The sequence below is a fragment of the Ammospiza nelsoni genome, chromosome 19, assembly GCF_027579445.1.
Source record: "Ammospiza nelsoni isolate bAmmNel1 chromosome 19, bAmmNel1.pri, whole genome shotgun sequence".
In the NCBI taxonomy this organism is placed as follows: domain Eukaryota; kingdom Metazoa; phylum Chordata; class Aves; order Passeriformes; family Passerellidae; genus Ammospiza; species Ammospiza nelsoni.
The window spans coordinates 4,734,092-4,747,344 of NC_080651.1; the positions used below are offsets into that span (position 1 = coordinate 4,734,092).

At 59.0% G+C, this 13,253-nt stretch overlaps 1 protein-coding gene across 1 annotated transcript in view; it reads left to right on the forward strand.

Annotated features, from left to right (window-relative positions):
* MYOCD (myocardin) overlaps nt 1-12,482 on the forward strand; it is a 32,836-nt gene extending 20,354 nt beyond the window's left edge. The window contains exons 6-12 of the mRNA XM_059485810.1: nt 1,891-2,066; nt 3,426-3,551; nt 4,053-4,306; nt 4,647-4,800; nt 6,449-7,390; nt 10,927-10,984; nt 11,561-12,482. Coding sequence (XP_059341793.1) covers nt 1,891-2,066; nt 3,426-3,551; nt 4,053-4,306; nt 4,647-4,800; nt 6,449-7,390; nt 10,927-10,984; nt 11,561-12,123 — 2,273 coding nt within the window. The 3' untranslated portion in view covers nt 12,124-12,482. The remainder of the gene's footprint in view (nt 1-1,890; nt 2,067-3,425; nt 3,552-4,052; nt 4,307-4,646; nt 4,801-6,448; nt 7,391-10,926; nt 10,985-11,560) is intronic.
* Nucleotides 12,483-13,253: the final 771 nt, after the last annotated feature.

A 13,253-nucleotide genomic window follows, 5' to 3' on the forward strand; every position in this document is an offset into this window, starting at 1 on the left:
AGCGGAGATGAGTACCGGCACTTCTGAACGTTAAGCCTTTTGTTTTTGCAATACCAGAAAGATGACAGGGTTTAAAATCATTTTACTTTAACCTTGGAATCTCAACTGTTTATACAGTGGAAAGTTCAGCTGACGTGTTCCTCTAATCACCTCCGGCAGGGCAAGCACAAAGTGCCAGACCCCAACCGAAAGCCCCAACGTCCCAGTGACAGGAGGCCGCCAGTGCCCTGCATAGCTGAGCAGTGATACAAGGAACTTTTTTTACCAGGTCCTTGTCATCACTTTGTCCAATGCGCTCCAGAGGACAATACCCAGTGCATTAGAAACAGCCTGGAGCAAACACCATCCTGCCTGAGATTACAGCAGGGACATGGGACCCAGAAACAATACGCTCAGGCCAGGCTGGGTGAGAGCAGGGCAGATAAGGGAAGCATTCCCCATTGGCACAACCCTGTGGTATCAAGCAGCAGGATGCAGCACATTCCTGTCGTGCTCTGGGCTGTCGCTGTGTCCTGAAGGTCCCTTGTGCTCCCAGCTTTGGCACCACTTCCCAACACACACTCCCCTGTCAGCGCAGCAGGAGCCCTGCAGATCCACAAGTTCCCATTGCTTGGAGTAACTTGTCCCAAGAGGGGATGTCCATGCTGGCCTGCAGCTCCCATGCAGCCCAGGTGGCCCATGCAATGCTGCAGCTGCTCAGGGACCTGTTTGGGTGCTGCCTCTGATGGAGAGGACACAGACCCTCTTTCCAGGGACAGCAATTTGAACACAGCTGCTCTCATTTCCCCAGCCCATGTCTGGGCAGCAGCTCAGGCAGGGAGCCAGGGCTCTGTCCTCGCCCACCCTGGCACCAGCAGCCACAGGGAGTGGAGATAACCCTTATCTCTCAGATAGGGCCAGGGGTCAGAGCAGAGTTGCGTGTCGTTGAGAAGGTGCACATTGCTAGGGCAGCAGCAGGGACAGGTGGAAGCTTGTCCCCAGGCCCTTCCTACTTCCCCATTTGTCACCTCACTATCAGCGTGCCAAGCTGCCTGACAAATGCCAGACATGAGCACGAGGAGATTACAAGTGTGGCCATGCTGCTCCTTCCTCTACCCCCACCTGCAGCTCTCCTGAGGCTCACATGAGACCTTTTTTCCTCAGCACTTTATTTATCATCAAACCTCGGGGTCAAGAGCCCTTGCCCATCTGACTAGCAGACAGCAGTGCAGGAGCTGTGCAGGGAGGGCAGCCTGGGGCTGTCAGGCAGTAGAAGTGGTTGGAATTATGTCCTGTGGGTGAAACCTGTGCACAGAGACAGCATGTGGGAGCCTCTGTGCACCTGCGGCCACATCCACCCTTGTTGGCTCTTGTGCTGTGAGCAGATGGATCACATTCCGAGCTGATTTCAACCTCACTCCTTCTGCTCAGGACAGAGACCATGCATGGTGTGGGTGCTCAGCTGGGGTGCTCAGCTCAGGGAGGGCGATTTGTGCCCCTCTCCCATCCCAGCCCAGCAGAGGGGCAGGATGGCAGAGCCCCTCCTGCCCCAGCCCCACCTTCTGCACCAGCCCTGCTGTGCTGGTGGAATGGGCTCCTCCATCCCTTCCACTCTCCTGTCCCAAGGAACAAGGGCCATGATCCCAGCTCCTCCATCCCCTCCTCTCTCCCTGTCCCAAGGAACAAGGGCCATGATCCCAGCTCCTCCATCCCCTCCTCTCTCCCTGTCCCAAGTGCCCTGTGTATGGCTGGAATCCCCCTGCTCTCCCCCAGCCGCGGGGCACCCCCGGAGGTGCCCGAGCCCCCCGTGTGCCCTCACCAGGGCCGGGGAGGGGGCGGCGGGCCCGACCCGGCTCACGCCGTGCCCGTGGCTCCCCGCAGGCTCTGACCGTGGCCCCTCTGCCCCCACAGGCTCCCAAGGCTCCTTTCCCCGGCAGAGCGACGCCTTCGCCTTCGAGGAGGACAGCAGCAACGACGGGCTGTCCCCGGAGCGGCCCCGCAGCCGCGGCTCCCCGGGGCCCGCCGAGCCGCCCCCCGCCTCCCAGGCCCCGGAACCGCCCCCCGCCGGCCCTGCCGAGGCTCCTCAGGTACGGAGAGGCCTCCTGGGCCCGGGGGACAGGAGAGACCCGTGCGGCACAGGGGATGGCACGGGGGATGGCACAGGGGAGCGACACGCGGGGTCCCGGGCCGGGAGGTGATTCCTGCCCTGTGCTCGGCACTGCTTGGGCTGCACCTTCCGTGCTGTGCCCAGTCTTGGATCCCTTAATTTAGGAAGGATGTGGGGATGCTGGAGCGTGTTTAGAGGAGGCAACAAGGCTGGTGAGGGGTCTGGAACACAAGTTCTGTAGGAGCGGCTGATGGAGCTGTGATTGTTTATCCTGGAGAAGAGGAGGTTCAGGGGAGACCCATCACTCTCTGCAACTCCCTGACAGGAGGGTGCAGCCAGGGGGGTCAGGCTCTTCTCTCTTCTCCCGGGAAACAGCGACAGGACAAGAGGACACAGCCTTAAGCTGCACCAGGGGGAGGTTCAGATTGGACATTAGGAAGAAATTCTTCATTGAAAGACTGGTTGGGCATTGGAATGTGTTGCTCAGGGAAGCGGTGAAGTCATCATTCCTGGAGGTGTTTAAGAGCCTGGATGTAGCAGTCAGTGCCATGATTTGGTTGACAAGGTGGTGTTAGGTGACAGATTGGACTCGATGGGGACAAAAGTCTTTTCCAGCCGTGTTAATTGTGTGATTCTGTGACATTCTGTGTCATTCTGTCATTCTGTGTCGTTCTGTCATTCTGGGACCGCGGGGGGACCGCGCTGCGCGGGGCCGGCGCGCCCACTGCCGGCCGGCGTGGGAACTGCAGCCTCGGGGAGCGCCGGGCCGGGGTGGAGAGAGGGACTGGGGGGACTGGGAAAAACTGGGGGAAACTGGGGGAATGTGGAGGCTGGGGGAACAGGGGGACTGGGAGGAAATTGGGGGTAAAATGGGGGAATGTAGAGGCTGGGGGAACAGGGGGACTTTGGAAAACTGGGGGAATGTAGAGGCTGGGGAAACAGGGGGAATGGGGGAGCTGGAGTGGATCGAGGCAGACTGGAGGGACTGGGATGGACGGGGAGTAAAGGGAGGAACTGGGGCAGGCTGGAGTGGGGGAGGACCAAAAGGATTTTGGCCATCCACGGGTCAGCTGAGAAGAGTGGGCTGGTCTGGAGGATACTGAGGGGCCAGCTGTGATCGAGGATACAGGGCTCAGGTGAAACTGGGAGGGCTGGAAAACCAAGGAGGAGGCAGAGAACTGGGAAAGGACTGGGATAGACATGATGGGACTAGGATGCACTGAGGCATCTGTGCGGATTGGGAACAACATGGGGTGAGGAAACGGGGCACCAGGAGCCCTAATCCAGGCTGGACAGCCCTGGACCCGGCCCCACAGCCCCTGTCCCCTCTCCCTTGCAGGATCGTCCCCCCAGTGCCGATGGGCACGCTGCGGACGCTGCCCCGGGGCAGGGCAGCCAGTGCGACAGCCCCAAGCAGCCCGCGGGGCAGGAGAGCCCGACGCTGCCGCTGCCCTCTGCCGTGAAGGTAATGCCGGTGCCTCCGGCTGCCCAGGATGGGAACCAGCCCGGGGCAAACAAGCCTGGAGTGCCCATGTGCTGTGCCACAAATGTGTGAAAACTCTGGTTCTGGCCTTAAAGGCTTTGAATAATTCAGGCAGACATCCTTGTGTCAAAAACTAATTTAATGAATTGTGTTATGGTACAAGATACAACATTACACCTTGCTAGAGGCAGCTGCTTGAGTCCTGCACTGAAAACATCCCCTGGGGCTGGAGCAGGAGGAGATACCAGGCCACACTGGAGCACCTTCCAGCAGGGAGGGTCTTTCTCCCATCTCATGTGCTCTCCAGCCCAGCTGAGATGGGACACAGTGCCAAGGGAGTGCCCCACAGCCAGGATCAGCAGCTCAGAGTTGGAGTGTCACAGTGCCAGCAGGAGCTGCCTTTGTTCTGTCCCAGGCCTCTGGGGTCCCATGGGGATGGCAGGAGCTCTTCTCACCCCTAATTCCTTTCCTTCTTTCCAACAGTCCAAATCATCCAGTGACAGCAAGAACCGTCACAAAAAGCCCAAGGACACCAAGCCCAAAGTGAAGAAGCTCAAGTACCACCAGTACATCCCTCCAGACCAGAAAGCAGAGAAGTCCCCTCCACCCATGGATTCTGCATATGCCAGACTGCTCCAGCAGCAGCAGCTCTTCCTGCAGCTCCAGATCCTCAGCCAGCAGCAGCAGCAGCAGCAGCAGCACTTCAGCTATCCTGGGATGCACCAAGGGCAGCTAAAGTGAGTGGCACTGTGCCAGCAGCAGGACTTGGTCCTGTTTCTCTCCAGGCTTTCCCTTCTGTATCCATTTCTGCCAGAGTAAGTGGATAGAGGCACACCACCAAAACAGAAAAACTTGGGAACAGCACAGACTCCTTCCAAACCACTCTGGCTTTGCAGTCTGGTTGAGGCACCTGTGGTGGGACACCAGCCATCCCCTGCAGCCCAGCCTGGTTTTCCTTGGCCATCCTGAAGTCTCACATAGGGGACAGCAGACCCAGGGGAGCAGAGGGATGGGATGCTGGGCACAAAGATCTTGGGGAAACAGACAAGTTACCCCAAATCTCCTTTGTTATTTCAGGCAATCAAATGAGCAAATGGTCAAAAGCTCAAATCCTTCATCAACTTCTGGCAACAACACCCCTCTTTCTCCAGTGAAAACCACCTTTTCAGGCCAGACTTGTGTCTCATCTATCAAGCCAGGCCCTCTGCCCTCCAACCTGGACGATCTCAAAGTGAGTGCCAACTTTGTCACTGCAGGAGCAGAATGTCACAGCCTGAGTGTGCTGTGCTGCCTCTGAGTGTGCCAGGGAGTGCCCCAGGCTGGGAGGGGCCGTGTTAGAGATGAAACAACCTGAGCCCCCTGCTCTGAGCCACCCAGGAGAGCAGCACAGCACCCTGGGCAGGGCTTGGTCACTGGGGAGGCTCTGAACACCAGGGCTGGTTGCTCTGCAGGTGGTGAGGGGTGCGCTGCTCCAGCCTGTGCAGCAGCAAACCAAAGGTGCAGCCTGGGGAGGCTGCAGGTCAGGCTGAAGGATGATCTGAGCTGCTGCTCCTGCAGCTCCTGCCTCCGTCTCTGTGTGGTTTTGGCATTGTGGATGCTCTGACAGACCTGCCAGGGGTCAGTAGAGCAGCATGACCCCCCTCAGTGACTCAGCTTCTCAGCCAGGCCAGCTCAGCTCTCTGCATAAGCAGATATCTGCTGCTCCATGCACTGTTTTGAGCCCCTCTCATGTAGGCAAGAAAGGGCATGGGGAGAATCCCTCATATCAGCTGTTCTTGTATTCTTTGCTAATGGACCCTCAGTCATGGGAAAGGCCAAATCCTTCTAGGAGCAGAGACCTGGGGGCAGCCCTGAGGTAGAAACAGATGAGTTTGCCCTAGCTCAGGTGACTGAATCGTGTCTGAGCACAGAACATGTGGCTCCAAGGTGTCACAGTCTGTGAGCCATCAGCTGGCTCCTGGTCTGGGCTAGAGCCCTCTGCTCATGGAGAAATCCACTGCTAGGAAGGGAATCCTGAGTTGCTTCCCATACCCAAGGACCACTGCTGGTTCGTGGAGGAGTCACAGTTCTCAGAGGAAAGATTTCCTGTTAGGAAAGGTTGAGATTCTGCAGGATGGGCAGTGGTCAGGCGTGTGCATGGTGTGTGGTGACTGCAGGTGAGACAGGGAGCACCTGGGAGGTCCGAGGTTAAAGCTGGAAGCTGTGATCTGAGACTCCTTGTTAGAAGCACTGGGTTTCTAAAGGGCTGATCTGCCACTGAGCCTTGATGGGTTTTCTCTTTGAGCCAGGTCTTATGAGCTCTCAGAGGAACTCATCACACCTGAGATAGCTCAGCTACCCCAAATGGCATAAAATTAGCAGGATGGCTTCTGAGGTAGTGTTGGAAACAGAAAAAGTTTTAATAAAAGGCAAAATAACAAAGTTCTTACAGAGAAAAGCCAAGCCAGGGGTAAGAGGTTCTAAAACACTCCAGAAAAGCAATTATTTCCTTTGTTCTCTTCTTTTTCTAGTGAATTGCTTAGGTCAGACCTCTTGGCCTCTGTCCAGTTGGGTAGCCGCCGTAGGTTTGAGGTGAAGTCCCAAAGCTCCTATGAGGTGCCTTTTTACCAAATTGAGGAGAGAAACTTCTGGGCTTTTTTATCCTTTTTAAGGAGCCAAAGGATAATTTGGTCACTCTATCGACAGGGAGCACATTCCTATAGAGTCTGACCACGAGTGATTTCTCTTGCCCGTGTCGGAGCTGAGGCAGCAGCTCCGGATCCGAGGCCTGCCCGTGTCGGGCACCAAGACATTTTAAGGAGCCAAAGGATAATTTGATCACTCTGTCAATAAAGGGGCACATCCCTACAGAGACTGACCACAAGTGATTTCCCTTGCAGGTGTCAGAGCTGAGGCAGCAGCTCCGGATCCGAGGCCTGCCCGTGTCGGGCACCAAGACGGCGCTGATGGAGCGGCTGCGGCCCTTCCAGGAGTGCAGCAGCAGCACGGTGCCCAGCTTCAGTGAGATCACCACCGTCACCTTCCCCGTCACCCCAACCAACACCCTGTCCAGCTACCAGTCCCAGTCCTCCACCAGCATGTTGTCCAATGGTTTCTACCACTTTGGCAGCACCAGCTCCACCCCACCCATCTCTCCTGCCTCCTCTGACCTCTCTGTGAGCGGCTCCCTGCCCGACACCTTCAACGATGGGCCCATGGCTTCCCCACAGTTTGGCCTCCAGCCATCACCAGTGCAGGGCAGCGCTGAGGAAAGCCTCATGAGCAGCATGAACGGAGGGAGCATCCAGCTGGAACTGGAAGGGATAGACACGGAGAAGGACAAGATGCTGGTGGAGAAGCAGAAGGTGATCAATGAACTGACGTGGAAGCTGCAGCAGGAGCAGAGGCAGGTGGAAGAGCTGAGGATGCAGCTCCAGAAGCGGAAGAGAAGCAACGGCCTTGAGGAGAAGCAGCAGCCTGCTCAGCATTTCTTTGGTGTCCCCATCAAGCAGGAAAACACAGTGTCCAGCTGTCCATTTGCATCCAAACAAATGGCCCTGAAAGGCCAGGCGGGCAGCTCGGATAAGCTGAGTAACTGTGGAGTGCCACAGGTGCCCCACATCGTGAACAGCCACTGCTTGGAGCCCGCAGGGCAGAGCACCATCACCTCCTCGACATTCCTGAGCCCGCAGTGCTCCCCGCAGCACTCTCCCCTGGGCGCTGCAAAGAGCCCCCAGCACATCAGCCTGCCGCCGTCCCCCAACAGCCACTACCTGCTGCCCGTGTCCCCCGAGGGCCGCAGCGGGTCCCCCCCGGGCAGCAGCTGCCTCCGCACGGCCCCGGTGAGTGCCAGCCCAGCCCGCAGCCCTCCGCTCACACCACGCGGGGGAGGCCCTGCAGATTCCTGCTGCAAGTGTCCCACATGGGCAATGGGATGGAGGCTGAGAGCACTGCAGGGTCCAGTGCAGGGTTTCTTCTGGGGAGCTCTGCCACCGCGGCCAGTTGTCCTGGAGGGGTGACAGCACAGCTCTTGTGCCCCATGGAGCCCTGGCACAGCTCCTGCTGCCCTGGGGAAGCCCTGGCACAGCTCCCCTCCTCCCCAGCACTGCTCTCTCTGCCCCTAGGTGAGCCCTGGCAAAGCTGCCTGTGTCCTGGGAGCATCCTGACAGAGCATCCTCTGCCCTATGGAGCCCTGGCACAGCTCTCTCTGCCCTATGGAGCTCTGGCACAGCTCTCTCTGCCTCTGGAGGAGTCCTGGCAAGCTCCCACTTCCCTGGGGGAGCACTGGCACAGCTTCTCCTACCCGAAAAGAGCCCAAACCCAGCTGCCTCTCCCCTCAGGGGGAGTCCTGGCACAGCTTGCTCTGCCCTTGGGGGAGTCCTGGCACAGCCGTGCCCCATGGAGGCCTGGCACAGCTCTGTACACAGCAGGGACACCCCAGCGTGGATCCCTCAGCTCCTGGGAGAGCCCTGGCACAGTTCCTACACCCCTGGGAGACCCCACTGCAGGGCTGCAGGCCTTCCCAGGAGCTTGCCAAGCCATTGTGGCTCCCAGCAGTATGTGAGGGATTTTCACCACTGAGCTGGAGGAGAGCAGTTCCCCTGGGGAAGCCTTTTCTCAGGGAGCTGGAGCAGGGCTGGCAATTGAGCTCTGCAGTCAGAGAGAGCTTGTGCCTCCCCACCAGGCCAGCACAGAGCTGTCCTCAGCAGCCACCACTGCTCACTCAGCCCCCTGGACAGGCACAAACACTTGGGGAGGGGGACATGCTGCACAAAACAGCACAAGGCTCTGATCACAACAACCCCAGTGCCCTCACAGGGGTGTGGCAGGGCAGGTTGGGTGTGTGGGACAGCCCAGCCCAGAGCAGGGCTCTGCCAGCCCTGCACAGTGGCCCTGAGCAGGCATTGGGGTGCAGCCCTGCACAGTGGCACAGAGTGGGGCTCAGGAGCATGGCAAGGTAGGTGCCATGGGCAGCTGGCAAACAGCACAGCCAGGGAGGTGGCAGAGGGCAACAGCTCAGGGTGAGGAGGGCACAGGCAGAGCTGCCAGTGGAATGGGCAGGGAGGGCAGTGGGGCTGTGCAGGGGTGAGGAGGTGATGGGAACACTGGTTTGAGTGGTTGGGGAGCAGAGCAGGGGATGCAGGGGGTGACCCTGGCACTGGGCACTGCAGCAGAGCTCTGGGGGCAGTGGGACACAGGGCTGTGAGCTGATACCCAAGAGAGGCACCAGGGCTGCTCTGGACAGATGGACAGTGGGCAGTGAGGCTCAGGAGGGAGCTGTGACACCACAGGGGCATCTCCAGCTGCTCCCTCACTGCCCAAGGGCAGGGGCATCGTCCCATTGTGTCCTGCAGCTCGTCCCAACTCCACCATCACCCATCCTGGACATCCCTCTGCTGCCTGCAAGGGGCTCCTGGGGGTGAGGGTCCTTCTTCAGCAAGAACTCTTCCTTTGTGCCCAGCACTGCAGTGCTGTTCCCCATGAGCCAGGGGCAGTGTTCCTTCAGGCTCCCTCCACAGAAAGGTGGCCGGGATGTGCATGGCCAGGCAGAGTGACCCCACTGCTGCCCTGGATCCAACCCACCTGGAGGAACAATCCCCTGGGGCTGGTTTTTGTAGGACAAGGCCATGGCCAGGCCACAGGGAAGGACACACGAGGGCTGGAGGTGATGGGGACAGCAGCTGACAGGCACTGGGCTTCACATGCCATCCATCCTGGAAAGGGAGCCTGGCAAAAAGCTGGCAAAGACATGCAGATGTTTGGCACAGGCAGAGATTTCCCTCTTCCCAGTGACCTTTCCTGGCCTGAGCTCTGTGAGATGTCCCCTTAGGTGGTGATGGGGAGGGCTTGGGGTGGCTGGGGAGGTGCCTCATGTGGGGTTCACACTCTCTGAACCTGAGAGAAGCAGAGAAAAGAATGATCAAAACGATTCTTATCTCATTTGCTGCACCTGTGGTGTTCACAAGTGGAATGCATTGTGGAGATTGTTCACCTGGAGGGAATTGGTCATTGGATTCTGGTGTGAGTGTTTTGATCATTCTTTTCTCTGCTTCTCTCGGGCTCAGAGAATGTGAATCCCACACCTCATCACTGGCCAAGCACAGCTGACCAGCAGCAGCATCTCTGCCCTCCCCTTGTCCTGCATGTCCCCAGGACACCAGGCTGTCCTGTGCCACCTGTCTGGCAGTGACAAGGGGCCAGCCTGGCCCTGGCTCTCAGAGCTAGCTCTGGGGCTGCTTTACCTGCCTCTGTCCTACTCAAAGCCGGGCATTTTGGGTTGGTTTGACCCACAAAATTGTCATTTTCCCTCACCAACCTCAGCAGGATGAGAGCCAGGGCTCCTGCCATGCACTGACTCCATTTCCCTGTATCTCCCCATGCAGATGGCTGCGCAGTCAGGCCAAAAGTTTTCTATTTCATCCCCAAGTTTTTGTAAGTCAAGCCCAGCCCTGTCAGAGGTAAAGCAGCCTCCACCCTATGAGGATGCAGTGAAGCAGGTAACTGCATGGTTTCTGTTTTCTCCAGCCTAGGGCTGCCCCTGCTGTCTGTCTGCAGTCAGTGGGACTCAGCTGCAGGAGTCCCACCCTGTTCTGTTCTCTGGGCAGGACAGACCTGTTTCCATGAGGAATGGGCTTTCCTGAAGGGTTGGTGCTGGCTAGCTGCCACAAAGGAGGACACCCTGCTGGGCTGGATGGTGTCCCCTGTCAGGGCTCCTGACACCCCCCAGCTCCCCTGGGTGCCAGTGTGCTCTCTTTGGGTGCTCAGTGCTGTGTCAGAGACAGACCCTTGAGCATTCCCAGGTCACTAGGAAAGCTCATCCTGCTCATCCATCTGCCCCTGAGCCATACCCTGGAGCTCTGTTCCTGCAGGGAGGACTGGCCATCACCCAGGAGCACCCAGAACACCCAGGAACACCTTCCTTCCCATCAGTCTGGGAGCAGCCTCAGTGCTGGGACTGCTGGTGCCTTCGAGAAAGTGGAGTGATACTGTTAGCAGGTTGAAAATGGGTTTATGCCAGCGTGCAGGAGATTTGCAGGTTCTGGCCAGGGAGAGGAGGGAGACTGGGCAGTGCAGGGAGGGCTGGCAGGCACGTGCCAGTGTGAGGTGCTGGGGCCAAAATGCTGTGTCCTGAGGGCCCTGGGACAGGGCAGGCTGTGGTGGCCACAGGGCAGAGGTTGGCAGCAGGGAAGGTGCTTTGCTCATTGTGCCACATCCCTGCAGTGCCCTGAATGCTGCTGCCAGCCCCGTGTTGGTGTGGCCTCTCTTTTGTGTGGGAGGAAGCCATTTGTGGGGTCTAGAGCCATCCTTTCTGGGGTATAGAGCATCCAGCTGGCTTGTAGCTCCTAATGGCCTCTCCTCTCTTTGTCGTTTGCTGCAGCAGATGACACGAAGTCAGCAGATGGATGAGCTCCTGGACGTGCTGATTGAGAGTGGAGGTATGCTCTGCTTCCCTCTTCCCCTCTGGGGCTCCCCCTCCAGCTCAGTGCACCCCTGCAGAGCTGCCTGAGTCGAGCACAGCTTTCCCCTGCCCTCCCTGTGCCAGCAGCCACTGAGATTGAACCCAAAAGCACATTGGCCCTCCTGGACTCTGCTCCTGTGTGTGCCAACCCTTTGGGGTGGTCTGGGCTTGGCTGTCACCTGTGCAGAGAGAGGGGACAGCAGCACAGGAGCCCTGTGCATAGCACTGCCAGCCCCTGCCCACACAGAGCCCCCAGTGCCCCCCATTCCCAGGGCTGCCAGTGCCATCTCCCACACTTCTGCTGCCCTGCCCTGTGCAGAGTGCTGCCTGTGCTCTTCCCCAGCCCCTTGGGGACTGCTGCCAGTGCTTGTGCCCTCGGGACTGTGTCCAAACCCAGGGGATAAGGTCAGAAAGCAGGAATGTGTGAGGGAGGGTGGGCAAGCAGTGCCACTGGGATCGAGCAGGTCTCCAGAGGGATGCCCAGGAGGTCAGCTGAAGGGCTGTGGTGGTGGGCACTGCCAGGGCACCTCAAACCCTTCTCCTTTGTTGACAGAAATCCCAGCCAATGCCAAGGAGGATCGTTCCTGCCTGCAGAAGGTGCCTCAGATCATGGTGTCTGCGGGGAGCTCGGCTGGCCCTGTCCCCAAGGGCTCTGCCCCCTTCGAGCCGGGGCCCCCGGCCCCGCTGCCCTTCGAGCACTGCCCGGGCAGCAGCGACGCCCACCTGGAGGTGCTGCTCAACAGCCCCCTGGGCAGGGTCAGCGAGATGGCCCTGCTGAAGCTGGGGGCAGAGGAGCCCCCCTTCGAGGGCATGATGGAGGGATTCTCTGGCAAGGCCGCTGACGAACTGCTCAACTCCCAGGAGATTTTACAGACTCCCCTGTCGCCCATGGACACCCAGCTGTCCCCCTCCCCTGCCGAGGGCTCTGCCTTGCAAATGAGCTTCACTGAGTCTCCGTGGGAAACGATGGAGTGGCTGGACCTGACCCCCCCCAGCTCGGCCAGCGGCTTCAGCTCGCTCACCCCCGCGGGGCCCAGCATCTTCAACATCGACTTCCTGGACGTGGCTGACCTCAACCTCAACACCAGCATGGACCTGCACCTGCAGCAGTGGTGAGGGCACGTGCTGGGGCAGGGGGCTGTGGGCCTGCAGCAGGCAGCACAGCGCTCCTGCCGTGCCACAGAACGTGCAGGGCTAACGTGTGCCTCGTCCAGGGCAAACTGGAGTAATTTCCCAGCATATAGACTTGTTTGGATTTCCAGTCACTGAAAATTGACAACACAGCTCTGGTACTTTGGTTTTCCTCCATTGACACAACCCCACAGAGGACACCAGTGCCTGAAACAACACTTCCTTTGATTGACAAGAACTTCCATTTTCTTTCCTTTATCTTTCCCCCTCCCAGTTTTAGCAGTCACTCTTGTGAGAACTGGAGCAGCTCATGACAAGACTGTGTGGTGAGGTGACCTCACCTGGGTGGCAACAGGAAATCATGGATAGGGAAACGCCCTCTCCTCTCCTCTCCTCTCCTCTCCTCTCCTCTCCTCTCCTCTCCTCTCGCAGACCTGTTGGGCTCACTTTGGCCATGCCCATGCCAGGGTGAGGAGCAGGGGCTGTGCCCAGCCAGGTGCCCAGGTGCCCAGCACCCTTTGTGCACAGCTGGGCTCTCGTTTCCCTCCTGCCCAAAGCTGCACTGCCCCATCGAGCAGAGCTCTGCTCCAGGTGGATGAGAGATGGAGATCACCGAGCTCACGGTGGCACCTTGGCATGTCCTGAGGGGCTGAGAGCCCAGGACTGTCCTGGCTGCATTCTGAGCTGGATCAGGCTGCAGCCTGGGAGCAGAGAGCTCTGAACGTTGGAGCAGATGTTGAGGATGCAGGCGCAGGAATGGGGGATGTGGCAGCCCGGCCGTGTCCCCGTGCACACAAAGAGATGAGTGATGTGTTTTGGCCAAGGTAGGAGCAAGTGGTGAGAAAGGACCAGCCAGGCTTTGGAGGGGCTGTTCGTGCACAGCCAGGTCGGGGTGATCTCCAGCCCTTGCATGATCCGGGAGCAGGGGGAGCCGCGCCGGGACACTCGGTGACATCTCGGGGGGCAGAGCCGAGCGAGCCCTCGCCTGGCCGAGGCTCTGTGTGAGTGCCTGCCCCTGCCACCCTCCCTTCCGTCCCTCCTCCGTGCCCAGCAGCGTTCCCCTCCTCCCAAGGTTATCCAGCGTCACTGCCCCCCAGCCCAGAGCAAGGCTACCG